This window comes from Scyliorhinus torazame, chromosome 4 (genome assembly GCF_047496885.1).
Source record: "Scyliorhinus torazame isolate Kashiwa2021f chromosome 4, sScyTor2.1, whole genome shotgun sequence".
Taxonomy (NCBI): domain Eukaryota; kingdom Metazoa; phylum Chordata; class Chondrichthyes; order Carcharhiniformes; family Scyliorhinidae; genus Scyliorhinus; species Scyliorhinus torazame.
Window position 1 is genome coordinate 207,710,852 of NC_092710.1, and position 16,499 is coordinate 207,727,350.

At 49.0% G+C, this 16,499-nt stretch overlaps 1 protein-coding gene across 32 annotated transcripts in view; it reads left to right on the top strand.

The window, feature by feature from the left end:
* Positions 1-14,487, top strand: part of epb41l2 (erythrocyte membrane protein band 4.1 like 2) — a 322,484-nt gene extending 307,997 nt beyond the window's left edge. For all 32 annotated transcript variants that reach the window (XM_072499174.1, XM_072499167.1, XM_072499169.1 and 29 more), the window contains one exon: positions 13,342-14,487. In XM_072499174.1, coding sequence (XP_072355275.1) covers positions 13,342-13,347 — 6 coding nt within the window. In that variant the 3' untranslated portion in view covers positions 13,348-14,487. The remainder of the gene's footprint in view (positions 1-13,341) is intronic.
* Positions 14,488-16,499: the final 2,012 nt, after the last annotated feature.

Here is a 16,499-nt window from a genome sequence, read left to right on the forward strand (position 1 = left end):
GAAAAGAGGGGATGCGGCGATTCTTGGATCACTTGAGGTTCCCAAGGGTGGAGGTGCAGGAGGTGGCTGGTTTGGGGGCGCCAATTGGGGTGGAGGAGCTGGTTAAAGGACTGGGGAGCATGCAGGCAGGGAAGGCCCCGGGGCCGGATGGGTTCCCGGTGGAGTTCTACAGGAAGTATGTAGACCTGTTAGCCCCGTTGCTGGTAAGGACCTTCAATGAATCAAGGGAGGGGGGGAACCCTGCCCCCAACAATGTCGGAGGCAACGATCTCTTTGATCTTGAAGCAGGATAAGGACCCACTGCAATATGGGTCGTATAGACCGATCTCGCTCCTTAATGCAGACGCTAAGTTGCTGGCAAAAATGTTGGCCATGAGGATTGAGGACTGTGTCCCGGGGGTGATTCACGAGGACCAGACGGGATTCGTAAAGGGTAGGCAGTTAAATACTAATGTGCGAAGGCTCCTAAATGTGATAATGATGCCATCGGTGGAGGGAGAAGCGGAGATAGTGACAGCCATGGACGCGGCGAAGGCCTTTGATCGGGTAGAGTGGGAGTATCTCTGGGAAGTGTTGAGGAGGTTTAGGTCCGGGAGAGGGTTTATCAGTTGGGTTAAGCTCCTGTATAAAGCCCCGGTGGCGAGTGTGGTCACAAACCGGCGGAGGTCGGAGTATTTCCGGCTGTATCGAGGGACGAGGCAGGGGTGCCCCCTGTCCCCTCTGCTGTTCGCATTAGCAATTGAACCTTTGGCCATGGCGTTAAGGGAGTCGGGGAAATGGAAAGGGGTGGTTCGAGGGGGAGAGGAACATCGAGTGTCGCTGTACGCAGACGACCTGTTGCTGTATGTGATGGATCCAGTGGAGGGGATGGTTGAGGTAATGCAGATCCTACGGGAGTTTGGAGACTTTTCGAGCTATAGGCTCAATGTGGGAAAGAGTGAGCTCTTTGTGATCCATCCGGGGGACCAGGGAAGAGGGATAGACGACCTACCGTTGAGGAGGGCGGAAAGGACCTTTCGATACTTGGGGATTCAGGTAGCTAGGAGCTGGGGGGCACTGCACAAACTTAATTTGTCGCGGTTGGTGGAACAGATGGAGGAGGATTTTAAAAGGTGGGACATGTTGCCACTCTCGCTGGCGGGTAGGGTACAATCAGTTAAAATGGTGGTCCTTCCGAGATTTCTTTTTGTATTCCAATGCCTCCCAATTGTGATCACTAAGGCCTTTTGTAAGAGGGTAAGCAGGAGCATTACGGGATTTGTGTGGGCGAGCAAGACCCTGCGGGTAAGGAGGGGTTCTTGGAGCGTAGCAGAGATAGAGGAGGGTTGGCGTTGCTGAATTTGGGTGGTTATTATTGGGCAGCCAACGTGGCAATGATCCGTAAGTGGGTGATGGAGGGAGAGGGGGCGGCGTGGAAGAGGTTGGAGATGGCATCCTGCAAAGGAACGAGCCTGGGGGCGCTGGTGACGGCACCGCTGCCGCTCTCGCCGACAAGGTACACCACGAGCCCGGTGGTGGCGGCAACGCTAAAGATCTGGGGGCAGTGGAGACGGCACAGGGGTGCGTCGGGAGCCTCGGTGTGGTCCCCGATTAGAGACAACCATCGGTTTGTCCTAGGAAGGATGGACGGGGGGTTTCAGAGCTGGCATCGGGCAGGGATTAGAAGAATGGGGGACCTGTTCATTGACGGGACGTTTGCGAACTTAGGGGCGCTGGAGGAGAAGTTTGGGCTACCCCCTGGAAACTCTTTCAGGTACATGCAAGTGAGGGCGTTCGTGAGGCGGCAGGTGAGGGACTGTCCGCTACTCCCGGCACAGGGGATTCAAGATAGGGTGATTTGGGGCGTATGGGTCGGAGGGGGCAAGGTGTCGGCGATATACCAAGAGATGAAAGAAGAGTGGGAGGCTTTGGTAGAGGAGCTGAAGGGTAAATGGGAAGAGGAGTTGGGGGAGGAGATTGAGGAGGGGCTGTGGGCTGATGCCCTAAGTAGGGTTAATTCCTCTTCCCCGTGTGCCAGGCTTAGCCTGATACAATTTAAGGTGGTTCATAGAGCGCATATGACGGGGGCGAGGCTGAGTAGGTTCTTTGGGGTGGAGGACAGATGCGGGAGGTGCTCAGGAAGTCCGGCGAACCATGTCCATATGTTTTGGTCATGCCCGGCACTGGAGGGGTTCTGGAGGGGAGTTGCGGGAACAGTATCTAAGGTGGTGAAAGTCCAGGTCAAGCCAAGCTGGGGGCTAGTGGAGTAGTGGACGAGCCGGGAGTGCAGGAGACGAAAGAGGCCGGCATTCTGGCCTTTGCGTCCCTAGTAGTCCGGCGAAGGATCTTGCTAATGTGGAAGGAGGCAGAGCCCCCCATCGTGGAGGCCTGGATAAATGATATGGCAGGGTTTATCAAGTTGGAAAGGATAAAGTTTGCCTTGAGAGGGTCTGCGCAGGGGTTCTATAGGCGGTGGCAACCGTTCCTAGACCAACTCGCGGAGCGTTAGATGAAGGTCGGACAGCAGCAGCAGCAACCCAGGGGGGGAGGGGGGGGACTTCGTTCGTGGGGGGGGGGGGGGGGGGGGGGGGGGGGGGGGGGAGGGAGGGGGGGGGGTTCTCTGGGGGGCATTTGAGCAAGAAAACGCATGAATGATCCAGAAACTGACATGTACGGGAAGAATCCAATGTACAAAGTTTTGTATCTTATTGACTCGCCATGTTCATGTCTTGCCACGCGAGTTCTTTTTCTTTTCTTTGTTACGGGGTTGGGGGGGGCGGTTGTTTGTAAGGTGGAAAATATTATTATTGTAAAATTCTTATTAAAACATATTTTTAAAAAACAAAACAAGTAGGCTTCAATGAAGTTACTGTGAAAAGCCCCTTCGAGTCCAACGGTTAGGTGGGGTTACTGGGTTACGGGGATAGGGTGGAGGTGTGGGCTTACGTATGGTGCTTTTTCCAAGGGCCGGTACAGACTCTATGGGCCGAATGACCTCCTTCTGCACTGTAAATTCTATGAAAACAGGGCTGTATGATCCGAAGGTAGAACATTGTGAAGATAACTTTATTAATTGCTTTGATTGTGAATCTAAATTCAAGACCAAGGTATTAATTGGAAATTAATTAATTAATTTAATTGGATTGAAAGGTACCCAGCCATGTAATTGGTTGTGGAAAAATGACAGCTGAAACAGCAAATATCTAAACATATGGTGGGGAAGATACTGATTAATGATATTCCAAACTGAAAGAAAATGGGTGTATCAAAGGTCGGAATAAAAAGTAATTGGAACAAAAATAAAGTCTAGAAATGGCTTTTGGTGGTACAGAGATAAATAATTTATGTCCAGGTCAGAGTGTTGTATGATTTTGAGGGCAAACTTAGAGGTAATAGTATTTTACCCATACGTCTGCTACCTTTTGTGGTGTTGGACGTTCTGACACACAGATGAGCCAACACGGTTGTATATGGTACAACGCTATTTTATTTAAACTTTCTATGTACAGTTTTGTCTTGATACTCTGCACGTGGGGATTCCCTGTTTGTGATCTTGTAACAGGTCTTGTCCATGTCTTTGTCCCCAGACCTACTGTCCACTAGGTGTCGTGCTCGTGCTTTTATGTGGTTGCTGTCCTTGTGTGTGATTGGTTGTGGTGTTGTGTGCTCTGATTTGTCTGTTGGTGTGTCCATCATGATGTGTGTGTTTGAATATCATGACATCCCCCCTTTTTACAAAGATATGTGCCTACGTGGTAATAAATATGATCGCGCCGTGAGTGCATCTAAGAGTGTGTGTGTGTTGTGTACAGCATGTGCATATGACGTAACTATTTACATGGGGCGATGTCGGGTGCGTCACATGAACAAGGTTGTACCATAACAGAACATGAATGCGAACGAGAAAAAAAAAACTTGAACAGTGGTCCAGTCAGACGATATCTGGAACGATAAACAACAACAGGTTATCATATAAAATTGTGTAACTTGTTAGACATATGAACGGTGTTATAAGTCCAGTCTAATGGGCTTGCGACGAGTTCGGGTTGACCGTCAGGGTGGCACACCACTCATCGGCTGGATTGATGGCATTGACCTTGTTGACATCGATGACGGAAACGCGGAAGGCATCCTGGTCATCTGCATCACTTAACTGGAAGTCTTGATGCGTGGGCTGGACGGTCCTGACTTGTCTGCGAGATTGTCGGGGATGTGCAGGATCCATGGGTTGAGCCGAACGACAGTGGGCAGCATAGTGGCCCATCTTGCCACATCTGAGGCACTGTCGGTTTTTAGCAGGACATTGCCCTTTTAAGTGTACAGCTCCACAATTGCCGCACGTCATGACGTCACGGCGTTCGTTGCGCCACTGCGCATGCGCAGTGCGATCTTCCGGTGGGCGCGCCTGCGCAGTGCGTCCCTCGATGTGGCCGTTATTTTTGGCGCGCACCAGCGCGGGAGACCGCGAAAAGCACGGGAAGCGGCCGCTGTCGTCCGGGCCGTGGGTCGGGAAGTAATCGACGGCCTGGATGCGTTCGGCGTCGTGGGCGGCCTGGCTTGCCGATTCGACGGCTGGGGACCCCCTCCGTGCCAACTCGGACGCCTGAAATCGGGCAAAACGGCAGGTTGCATTCTCATGGAGGACACAGGCTTCCACAGCAGACGCTAAGGTGAGGCTTTTATTTTAAGAAGCTGCTGGCGTAGGCCACTAGAGGCAACGCCAAAAACAATCTGGTCCCTGATCATGGACTCTGTGGTGCTGCCGTAACCGCAGGACTGCGCTAGAATTCGGAGGTGCGTCAAAAAGGGTTGACAAAGCTCCTCCTTACCTTGCAGGCGTTGCTGAAAAGGTATCTTTCAAAACTTTCATTCACTTCAACATTAAAGTGCTGGTCCAGTTTGAGGATGACCGTGTCATACTTGGATTGGTTTTCGCCTTCTTCGAACACCAGCGAGTTGAAGACGTCGAGGGCGTGCTGACCTGCGTAGAAGAGGAGCATTGCAATCTTCGTTTCATCCGAGGCACTCTGTTTTTCGTTGGCTCGGATGTACAGGTCAAATCGCTGCCTGAAGAGCTTCCAATTGGTACCTAGGTTCCCCGCGACTTGCAACGGCTGCGGTTTGTCGGTGCGGTCCATGTCCAGAATGGCAGGTTAGCTGGCAGGTATCGATCCACTCCTGTACCATGTGGTGTTGGCGTTCTGACACACAGATGAGCCAACACGGTTGTATATGGTACAACGCTATTTTATTTAAACTTTCTATGTACAGTTTTGTCTTGATACTCTGCATGTGGGGATTCCCTGTTTGTGATCTTGTAACAGGTCTTGTCCGTGTCTTTGTCCCCAGACCTACTGTCCACTAGGTGTCGTGCTCGTGCTTTTATGTGGTTGCTGTCCTTGTGTGTGATTGGTTGTGGTGTTGTGTGCTCTGATTTGTCTGTTGGTGTGTCCATCATGATGTGTGTGTTTGAATATCATGGCACCTTTGCCTTTCTAGCTGTTGGAGGTCACCGGTTTAGTAGGTGCCATCAAGGAAATGTTTGTGACTGTATCCCGTATATGTGATGTACAGAAGTGTTGTTGTTTCGAACAATATTGTAATGAGGATCATGGCAGAACCCAAACTGAGTTCCTATGAGCAGGTTATTGAGCATTTGGCACTTGATAGCACTGTCCATGACTTCTTCATCCGTTTTCTGGCTTGGAGAATTGTGGAGTAACCACGCTTAGGTAATAAAGCCATGGTTGGGGAGTTTGGCAGCCAATGGATTGAGATGGGACACAAAATAGGTAATATTTTCAAAGTAAGGTGGTCTTTGTGCTGAAGACCCAATAGGGTTCAAAGCTTAGCTTGGGATTGATCAGGATGCGATGCTGAGTTTTTGAACAGCTTGATCACTTTGAGCATGGGAATGGGTAAGTATTTTTGGCAGGAACCAAAGATAACAGCTTCAATATTGTAAAACTGAAACTGAAAATGCTCAGCAGGTCTGTCAGCATCTACAGAGAGAGAAAGAGTTGATATTCAAATGTTAACTCTGTTTAGTTCTCCACAGATGCTGCCTTAACTGTGGAGTATTTCCAGCATTTTCTGTTTCTGTTTCAGATTTCCAGCATCTGCAATATTCTGCTTTTCAGTTTCTGTATTGTGTTTGCTGGAGAAAACTGTCTTTCCCCCATGACTGAAGGTCATATAAGGAAAATTGACTTCTGCTTTTCAACAGATGTGGATTTATTTCACTGGTGGAATAACTATTGTATCTCCTTGGTAAAATGTCCTGATCAATCCAAATTATAAATTGTCTGAAATGAATCCTTCACTGATTTTGGACTAAATATGCATATTATGCTCTAATCAACTCTGGCTTCATCCATGGAATATCTGTTCAAATCTCAATTTAGAATTTCTTTTTAAAATGTTTTTTATTCAAAACGTATCTGAAAAGTTACAACACAAACAATTCGGGAAACAAACTTCCCAACACACAACTATACAGTGTGTACAAGTTTTTCCCCTTATTTGCCCCCCCCCTCACGATGAACTCTTTCTCAAACACGGTCACGAATATCCCCCACCTTGTCTCGAAACCTCCACTGAACCCCTTAACTCATATTTGAACAAAGTCATATGAGTCACCCAGCCAGGCCGCTACCCCTGGTGGCACTACTGACCGCTGCTTGAATAAAGTTCATCACTGGCACTCAGAGACGCGAAGGCCATAACATCAGCCTTCCTCCCCTCCATCAGCTCTGGCTTCTCCGATATTCCAAATATTGCCACCAAAGGGTCCGACTCAAACCTCCTCCCCCACTGTCCTTGCTAGCACTGCAGACACCCCCGCCCAGAATCTTTCCAACTTTTCTCATCCCCAGAACATGTGTGCCTGATTCGCTGGTCCCCACCCACACTTCTCACAATCGTCTGCCACCCCTGAAAGAACCACTCATTCTTGCCCACATCATATGTACCCTGTGTACCACCTTGAACTGCGTCAGGCTCATCCTTGCGCACAAGGAGATCCAATTTGCCCTTTATAGCGCTTTACTCCATACTCCCCAGTTTATCACCTCTCCCAGCTCTCCTTCCCACTTCTCCTTAATCTTCACCACTTGCTCACCTCCCTGTTCCCCCAGCCACCTGTATCTCCAATCCTGCCTTCCCCTTCCACATCCGGAAGCAGCAGTCGCTCCAGCAGGGTGTTCCTCGGCAACCTGGGAACTCTTTCCAAACTTTCCGTGCGAAATCCCTTACCGGCAGGTACCTAAACGCACTTCCTCTCAGGAGCTCTACCCTCTCCTTCAAGTCATCAGGAGTGTCTGGAGTATGAACAGGAACCTCGGCAGAATGTTCATCTTCACCACTTGGACTCTCCCAGCCAAAGTCAAGTGCAGCGTGGCCCACCTCTAGAAATCCTCCCCCACCAGTTTTGTTAAATTCCATTTGTGAAGCATCGCCCATTCCCTCGCTACGTGCATCTTGGGTATCTAAACCTGTCTCTGGCCACCTTAAATGGCATCCCCACTACATTGGCTCGCCGACCCAACACATTCACCTGGAACACTTCGTTTTTCCTAACATTTAACTTCTATCCATAGAACGCCAAACTTCCCCAACAAGCCCATGATCCTCTCCATGCTCTCCAGCAGGTCCGAAACATACAATGGTAGGTCGTCAGCAGAGAGCGACACCGATGCTCCCTGATGCGCTAACATTGGACTTGCCTTCTCCCCGTATTCATACTGCATGCCTCTTGCCCCCTACCCAGCTGTCCGACTGCCCTCCCCGTTGTCAGCCTATCCTCGGTTCTAGGACACAATTAAAATCTCCTCCCATAATCAACTGGTGCGTGGCCATGTCCGGGATTGTTGCCAACAACTTCCTCATAAAACCTACATCCTAATTTGGTGCATACACATTAACCAATACCACTGGAGTCCATTCTAATACCCCACTCGCAATCATATATCTCCCACCGGGACTTCCTCCACAAACCCCTTTTTTCTTAGTCATCAGAATTGCTACTCTCCACGACTTTGAATCAAACCCTGAATGGAAAACCTTTTTTTTTTTTTTTAAATAATTTTTATTAAAAATTTTCATAAAATACCAATAACAAAATGAGAAAAAAAAGAACCCAACAGGGTTAAGTACAAAACACAGTCCAGAAAAGCAACCCTCCATACCCACTCCCCCCTGTACATAAATAATAAATTAACATTAACACCCCGACTTCACACAACAGGCATATACACCCCCTCAGACCCTTCGGTGTAAATAACAAAAACAATAATAAAGTAACCCCCCCCCCCCCCCCCCCCCCCGAGCTGCTGCTGCCATTGACCAATGTCTATCGTTCTGCCAGAAAGTCTAAGACCGGTTGCCACCGCCTATAGAACCCTTGTACCGACCCTCTCAAGGCGAATTTCACCCCTCTCCAATTTAATGAACCCCACCAGATCGCTGATCCAGGATTCCACGCTTGGGGGCCTCGCATCCTTCCACTGAAGAAGAATCCTTCGGCGGGCTACCAGGACGCAAAGGCCAGAATTCCGGCCTCTTTCGCCTCTGCACTCATGGCTCCTTTGCCACCCCAAATATTGCGAGCCCCCAGCCCGGGTTTGACCCTGGATCCTACCACCCTCAACACCGTCCTCGCTACGCCCTTCCAAAATTCCTCAGCGCTGGGCATGCCCAGAACATATGGGTGTGATTTGCTGGGCTCCCTGAGCACCTAACACACCTGTCCTCGCCCCAAAAAACCGGCTCATCCTTGCCCCGGTCATGTGTGCCCTGTGCAGCACCTTAAACTGTATGAGGCTGAGCCTCGCGCACGATGAGGAAGAGTTCACCTTCCCTAGGGCATCTGCCCACGTCCCTTCCTCAATCTCCTCTCCCAACTCCTCCTCCCCCTTACCTTTCACCTCCACCACGAGGCCTCCTCCTCCTCCTGCATCACCTGGTAAGTTTCCGAGATCTTCCCCACTCCCACCCACCCCCCCCGAGATCACCCTGTCCTGTACTGTGTGTGGCAGTAGCCGCGGGAATTCCACCACCTGCCGTCTGGCAAACGCCCTTACCTGTAAGTACCTGAAGGTGTTCCCTGGGGGGGGAGCCCGTACTTCTCCTCCACCTCACCCAAACTCGCGAACTTCCTGTCCACAAACAGGCCCCCCAACTTTCGTATCCCTGCCCTGTGCCAACCCGAAACCCTCCACCTGTTCTCCCTGGGGCGAACCGGTGGTTCCCCCGTATTGGGGTCCACGCCAAGGTCCCAACTTCCCCACCCTATGCTGCCTCCACTGCCCCCAAATTTTGAGGGCAGCCGCCACCACCGGGCTCGTGGTATACCTCCTTGGAGGGAGCGGCAGCGGCGCCGTTGCCAGCGCCCCCAGACTCGTACCCACACAAGACGCCGTCTCCAGCCTCTTCCATGCAGCCCCCTCCATCACCCACTTACGCACCATCGTCGCCATTGGCGGCCCAGTAGTACCCACAGAGGTTGGGCAGTGCCAGAGTCCCCCTATCTCTACTCCGCACCAGGAACACCCTTCTCACCCCCTGAGTCCCCTCGCACCCACACAAACCCCATTATACTCCTGTTAACCCGCCTAAAAAAGCCTTCGGGATAAACACGTGGAGGCACTGGAACAGGAACATAAACCTTGGGAGCACCGTCATTTTGATTGACTGCACCCTACCCGCCAAGGACAAGCGGCAACGCGTCCCACCTCTTGAACTCCTCATCCATTTGCTCCACCAGCCTTGTAAAGTTAAGCCTATGCAGGGCCCCCTCAGCTCCTGGCCACCTGGATCCCCAAATACTTGAAGCTCCTCTCCACCCTTTTTAGTGGGAGCTCGCCAATCCCCCTCTCCTGGTCCCCTGGGTGAACCACGAACAGCTCTCTTCCCCATGTTGAGCTTGTACCCCGAAAAGTCCCCGAATTCCCTAAGAATCCTCATTACCTCCGGCATTCCCCCCACCCGGTCCGCCACATACAGCAGAGGGTCATCTGCATAAAGCGACACCCTATGCTCCTCCCCACCCCGCACCAACCCCCTCCAGTTCCTTTGCTCCCTCAGTGCCATAGCCAGGGGTTCAGTCGCCAGTGCGAAGAGCAGGGGGGACAGGGGACACCCCTGTCTCGTCCCTTGATGCAACCAAAAGTACTCGGACCTCCTCCTGTTTGTGGCCACACTCGCCATCGGGACCTCATACAACAGCCTAACCCACCTGACAAAACCCATCCCCAAACCCGAACCTCTTCACCTCCCACAGGTACCCCCACTCTACCCTATCAAAGGCTTTCTCAGCGTCCATCGCCACCACTATCTCCGCCTCCCCCTCCCTCGCCAGCATCATGATAACGTTCAAAAGCCTCCGCACATTCGCGTTCAACTGCCTCCCCTTCACAAACCCCGTCTGGTCTTCGTGGATGATCTGCGGCACACAATCCTCAATCCTCGTGGCTAAGACCTTCGCCAGCACCTTGGCATCTACATTTAGCAAGGAACTGAATGGAAAACCTGACCCACCCACCCCTTCCTTAGCCTAAACTGGTCCTTCACACGGAGGTGCGTCTCCTGAAGAAAGACCACCTCGGTTTTCAAGCTCCTACAGTGCGCAAAGACCCAAGATCTTTTGACTGGTCCATTGAGCCCTTGCACGTTCCACATTATCAGCCTCACTGAGGGTTCAAGCTTCCATTCCCCTCTACCGTACGCCATCTTCCCCTTTTGGCTCTACCCCCTGTTAATTTCACCCTATACCTGGCCCATCCAAGATGGCCCCTTTCTCCGCCCCAGACCACGTTTGTTCTCCAACCCTGCCTCGTTGCGTCACCATCACTCCCCTCCCCCAACATGTCCTCCTCCACCCCCCCCCCCCCAATGGCCACCTCTCTCGGCCTTCTCCCCACCTCACTTCCGTTCACCAGCATTACCTGCCAGCGTGACAACCCCTGCCCAAAGGCTTCTCCCACTGACCCCCCACCCCTCCCCCACCCTCACCCCTCTGTTCTGTGAAGAAGGCTCCCCACTGACCACCCCATCCAAACAAAGACTCATCTCAAACCACAGGACACTTTCCGCAAGAACAAAAAAACAGCACCAGGCAGCAGGAGGAGGGATGGGGACAGGCGTCCCCTTACAAACATTTCACCCCTGCAACCATTTGTCAATCCAACAGTATAAAAAAGAATAAAAATAAAAAACCCACCATGTCGATGGAAAAGAAACCCCCCCCCCCCACCCCCTCCAACCCACACTCTACCTGTATTCCCAATACTTCAAAGTGCCTGCACCTCGGTGTCTCACAATTGGTCAGTTCAGTTCTCTCCCAGTTTATGCTCCTTGACAAAGTCATTGGCCGCTTCTGGGGTCTCCAAATAGTATTCCCGGCCTTCATACGTCACCCAAAGCTTTGCCGGGTAGAGCACCCCAAACATGATCTTCCATGGCTTTGTTGAACCCCACATGCCATTTTGCCAGCTCAGTTCCAATGCCCTGGTATATTCAGACCGTGTTTCCCTCTCATTCCAGTTACGCTTCTTCCTGGCCCACTCTTTCTCCACAAACTTATGGAGCCTCACAATCACCACCTGCAGCAGCTCCCCCGCTCTAGGCTACTGGCTCAGAGATCTGTGCGCTCTGTCCACTTCAGGGGCCTTATCCAACACCCCCTCTGCCACCAGCCCCGCCAGCATCCTCAACTTATTTCGAGGCACACACACTTTCCACTCCAGGCAGGCCCACTATCCACAGATTCTGCCTTCTCAATTTATTTTCCTGCTCTGCCACCTTTGCTCTCAGTGTCTTGCAGCGATCTTCTAAGTGCCCCACCTCTGCCTCCAATGCCACTACCCGATCGCTGTGGTTCGACATCACCCTCTCAATCTCTCGGATCTGTGACCACTGCACCTCCACATTTCTCCACCCTCTCCAACGCCTTAGGGGAGCCACAGCCCGTTTGATGGCCTTCGAGCAATCCTCCTGCATCCCCTCTGGCGGAACTCTTCCTTGATGAAGGACATCAACTGTTCCATCTGGGGCTTTCCAGCTTGCACTAACCCCCCCCCCCCCCCCCCCACCATCCTTCCTGACTGCTGCGCCACAGGTCCCATCCAACTCCTTGGCCAGGACTTTCACCTTCTGCCGGGTTTGGTAACCAGCCGACATGCCACTCCCGAGGGAAACTCCTCCTCTGACCTCCAGCTACACTTTTCTATCGAAGTTTCACCCAATTTGAGGTAGAAAGAGCTCTTTTCTGCGTCTTCAAGCAGGAGCTGCCCTGTGTACGACCACTCACCATTGTCGCCAGCGGAAGTCCCCTCAATTTAGAATTAGTTCAAATATGTATCAATGTACCGAGAAATTCTTTAATATGTCATTTTTAAAAATCTAGGCAAAACGTAACATTTTGTTTTTAAATTTGCCGGTTTTGTATTTGGACAGCAAAATATGATATCCGTTCATCACTGTAAGAACACTATTCACGACGCCCTATGCTGCTCTTGCTCATGTATTGCTTGTTTGGCCTTTGTTCCGCACTGTAACCAGTCACTATTTGTCGATGTACTTTGTCAATTATTCTTTTTGTGCATGTTTCCTTGGCCGCAGGAAAATACTTTTCACTGTACTGCGGTACATGTGACAATAAATCAATCAATCACTCAATCAAACCTAGAATACCGAGTTTACTGAAATTGAAGATGAAAAGTTTGAAACACAGGAGGGAATCGGCCTTTTGGCTAAGATCAAGTGTAATATCTGCTCTGCCTTTTGGCTCAGATCTGGTATGTCTCTCTTGTGGGGACCATGAATTGGATTCAACTTGAATTGGTTTTTGGAGCAGGCAAGGAGCTGAGTTAGGGGTTCGCCACTGACCCAAACTCTGAGCCCTGTCTTTGTAACTCAGAAAAAATAATAAAAAAGATTTTTTTTTTAAATACAGAGTGCCTCAGCTTTGCGGATTAAAAGAATACTCTCAAGAAAGTGAACTGAAATTTGTAGAATGTGTTATACCTTTTTAATTAATTTGAAAATATTTGAGCGCAGTCTTTTGGTGATTTATGTTTTTAATTTAAAAGCAGCAGTTACATATATTTGGACAGTTGCAGCATCTTTGCTGTTTCTGTTCACTCTATAATGCAACATGCAGCACCAGGCTAAATGCTGAAGATAAATTTTTATAATACTCTGCTCTCCTTGCAGGAGAGCCCTTATGAATTTTTATTGAAACAGTCAGATATCAGGAGCAAAAATATAAGTATAATTTCATTGAACAATCTGCAATGTTTCTCTTGAATTTTATAAGTTATTTTAAATGTTCCTTTGCTAATCCTCTGTGCTCTTTACTTCCAGAAGTGAATATTGCCCAAAACTAAATGAAGAATCTTTACCATTAGAGTGACCACTGCCATGATTAATAGAGAAATGTTACCTCTGAGCATTGGTAAATTACTCCCGGCATAGCAGTCGCACATAGTGTGAATATTTGAAGATGTCAGAAGCCTACAGAAAAGCATCATTGGAGTTAACTATGTAAAATTATTAGCCTGTAATTTGATCATTTACTTTTTACTAATGTGATGGCTTATTAACCGACCACTTCTATATACCATTAGAATTTAATAACTGCAAGTAAATAGTATGAAAAAGGTTGCAAGTAGAATTTCCTTTTGACGAGTTTTGTACAGAACGTTGTGACTAATTTAGATACCTAAGCCACTCATTTTCAAAATCTGAATAAGTATGTGTATAACTTGTTGTTGCAGAAACATTTTTTTAGCATGATCAAGTAGCTACCAAATATTGTGGGAAAGAGAAATATAGAAAGACTTTAGTCAAACTTTTCCAGTGTCACTTCAAGCTCATAACATGTCAGTTTAAAATAATTACGTCTGTTTATAAAGAATCTCCTACCTACTATTATTGCAAAAATTTAAAGGGGACTTAATGCTAAGCAAACATCATTCCAATAAAAAAATTCACTTGTGCATTTACCATAAAATATTTTTTAAAGTCATCCATAGAACTCGGAGATCCATATTGGAAAGGGGTACTTTTCTATTTACTTACCAGTTCTATAGCATAACTTGGTAGGCAGCTTAAAATGTAATACTTTTAAATCATATTTCCTCAAACGAAAAGATCATTATATTGAATACATTTCTATAAATTCTTTTACATTCTGAATCTTGAGATTAAAAACTTAAGCTTTATAGTATAGTTGTTAATGGGCAAATTGTGTTGCATTTCTGATGGCTTTGTCTAATGTTTGAGGAAGATTTTGAAAAAACAATCTGTTTAATATTTTGCCTTTTCTGTAGATAGTACGGCAGAACCTTTTGCTTGGCATTTGTCTAAAACTGTACTAAATCTTGATGGCTCATTATGCTTTTGGCCCTTATAGGCAAATAAGCAAAATAATATTTTAGCAGCTTAAAGGTTGTGTTGATTGATATTCCTACTCCATGTAATGCTGTTGAAAATAAATTCTACTTCAAATATGTTGTTCTGACTATCTTCTATTTTCCTCGGTTTGGTTCGATTGTTAACCTCCTCAAATTATACATATGGCACTAAGAATTTGAGGAATCCAAACTTATCTCAGCCCATAGGGGGAGATCATTTCACTTGTTGAACATACAGAATAGTTATATTAAAGTGAATGTTACAAAAAGTTTTAAATTACTTTTTTTTTTAAAACAACATAGTTTTGAATAGTTTCAGATGTGATTCTTTATATCTTTATCTAGGTTCTCTTTGCTCCTCAGTGACTGGGACACTGCGGGAGAATGGATATGTGGTCAATGGGAGGAATGGGTCATTCTGTATGGCATTAACAACTCGCAGGTGACAGTTCATCTGGATGGGGATGGTGGACCCTCAACTCTGGACCGTACGTCGATTTCTACTTTGGTGACAGATCTGTCCTCGGCCACCCCCACGACCTCCAGTGCCCATTTCTCGTAGGGGGTGTCTGGCACCCCGCTGCTCGTCTAGGCCCTGTCCCGTTTGTTATGGGCCAACTTCTCCTATGGATACGGGGCATTGTTAGCCACAGGTGTCATTAATTGCATAGGTTGGGGGGTCTTTGGCGCGGGTGGGGGGGTGAAGACAGTCCGTATGAGGGAGGGGGTTAATGGGGAGTATGGGAAAATGAGGGGGATGTGGAGTATTGGGGGGGGAGAGGGGTGGCGCGGGCAGCACTGCTGGACATGGGTGGGTCGGGATGCGGAATGGTGCTGGGCAGGGCCGGTGCCATGCTCATTCTCATCGGGGATGGGGGAGGCCAGGGATCCTATGCTAACCCACTCGTGCGGCCTGTTGGAGGTCGTTGATCTTACATTACTGGGTGTCGGCCCTCCTGGTCACACTCCCAAGCTGATGCCCACTGCCACTCCTCCCAGGCGCCACTGGCTGCCCTGTGGCTGATTCTCCAAGACCCTCGGGGGAACAGGGCATCCCATCTGGCCCCAACCACGTCCAATGATCTGTCGAGTTCGATCTTCCCGAATATGGGAGCTGGTCTTCTTGGGGGTATGGCTGCGAGCTGTGTGGGATTGGCTGTGCAGGAGAGGTTTGAGTGCTGCTCTCCCTTGTTAGTGAGGGGCTGCTGAGAGCAGTCCCAGCGAATCAGCCGATGGGACCATCATTTGCGGTGTGAAGGCCGTAGGGCCTCATTAAGTGGACCAAATAACGTTTTATAGTGGCAACGGCATCGCCAAGCCGAACGTAGGGAAGCTCACGACAGTTCCTGCTTGCTACCACACTTGGAAACATTTCTGTTAGATCGTATCTTTAATGCCCACATCCAAATCATTGATATAGATTGTGAATAGTTGGGGGCCAAGCATTGGTACTTGCAGTAGTCCACTAGCCACAGCCTCAAAATGGCCCATTGATTCCTACTGTATTTTCTGCCAGCTAACCAATTCTCGTCCATGTCAGTATATCCTCTCTTCCCCCCCCCCCCCCCCCCCCCCCCCCAAACCTCACCCACCCCACCCCAATCGCTCCAATTTTGTTTACCAACCTCTTCTGTGGGGCCTTACGAGATGCTTTCTGAAAATCTAGATATACCACATCCACCAACCCTCCTTATCTATTGTGATCGTTGCGAACATGTGAAATGGGAGAAGAAGTAGGCCATTCGGCCCCTTGAGCCTGCTGTGCCACTCATTAAGATCATGGCTGACCTGACTCTGTTTCGAATTCCACATTCCCAAATACCTCTGATAACCTTTGATTCCCTGGCCTAACCAGAATCTATCTCCCTCTGCCTTAAAAACATTCAATGGCCCATCTCCACCATCTTCTGAGGCAAATAGTTGCACCGTTGTCCAACCCTCTTCATCTCTATCCGAAACGGATATACCTAATTTTAAAACAGTGCTCCCTAGTTCAGGACTTCCTTGACAAGACCATTCAGGATCTTGTATCCCGCTATGTAGTCTCTGCTCCGCTGAGCCGTCTTCAAATTATTGACAAAAGAGACCAAAACTGCACATATTATA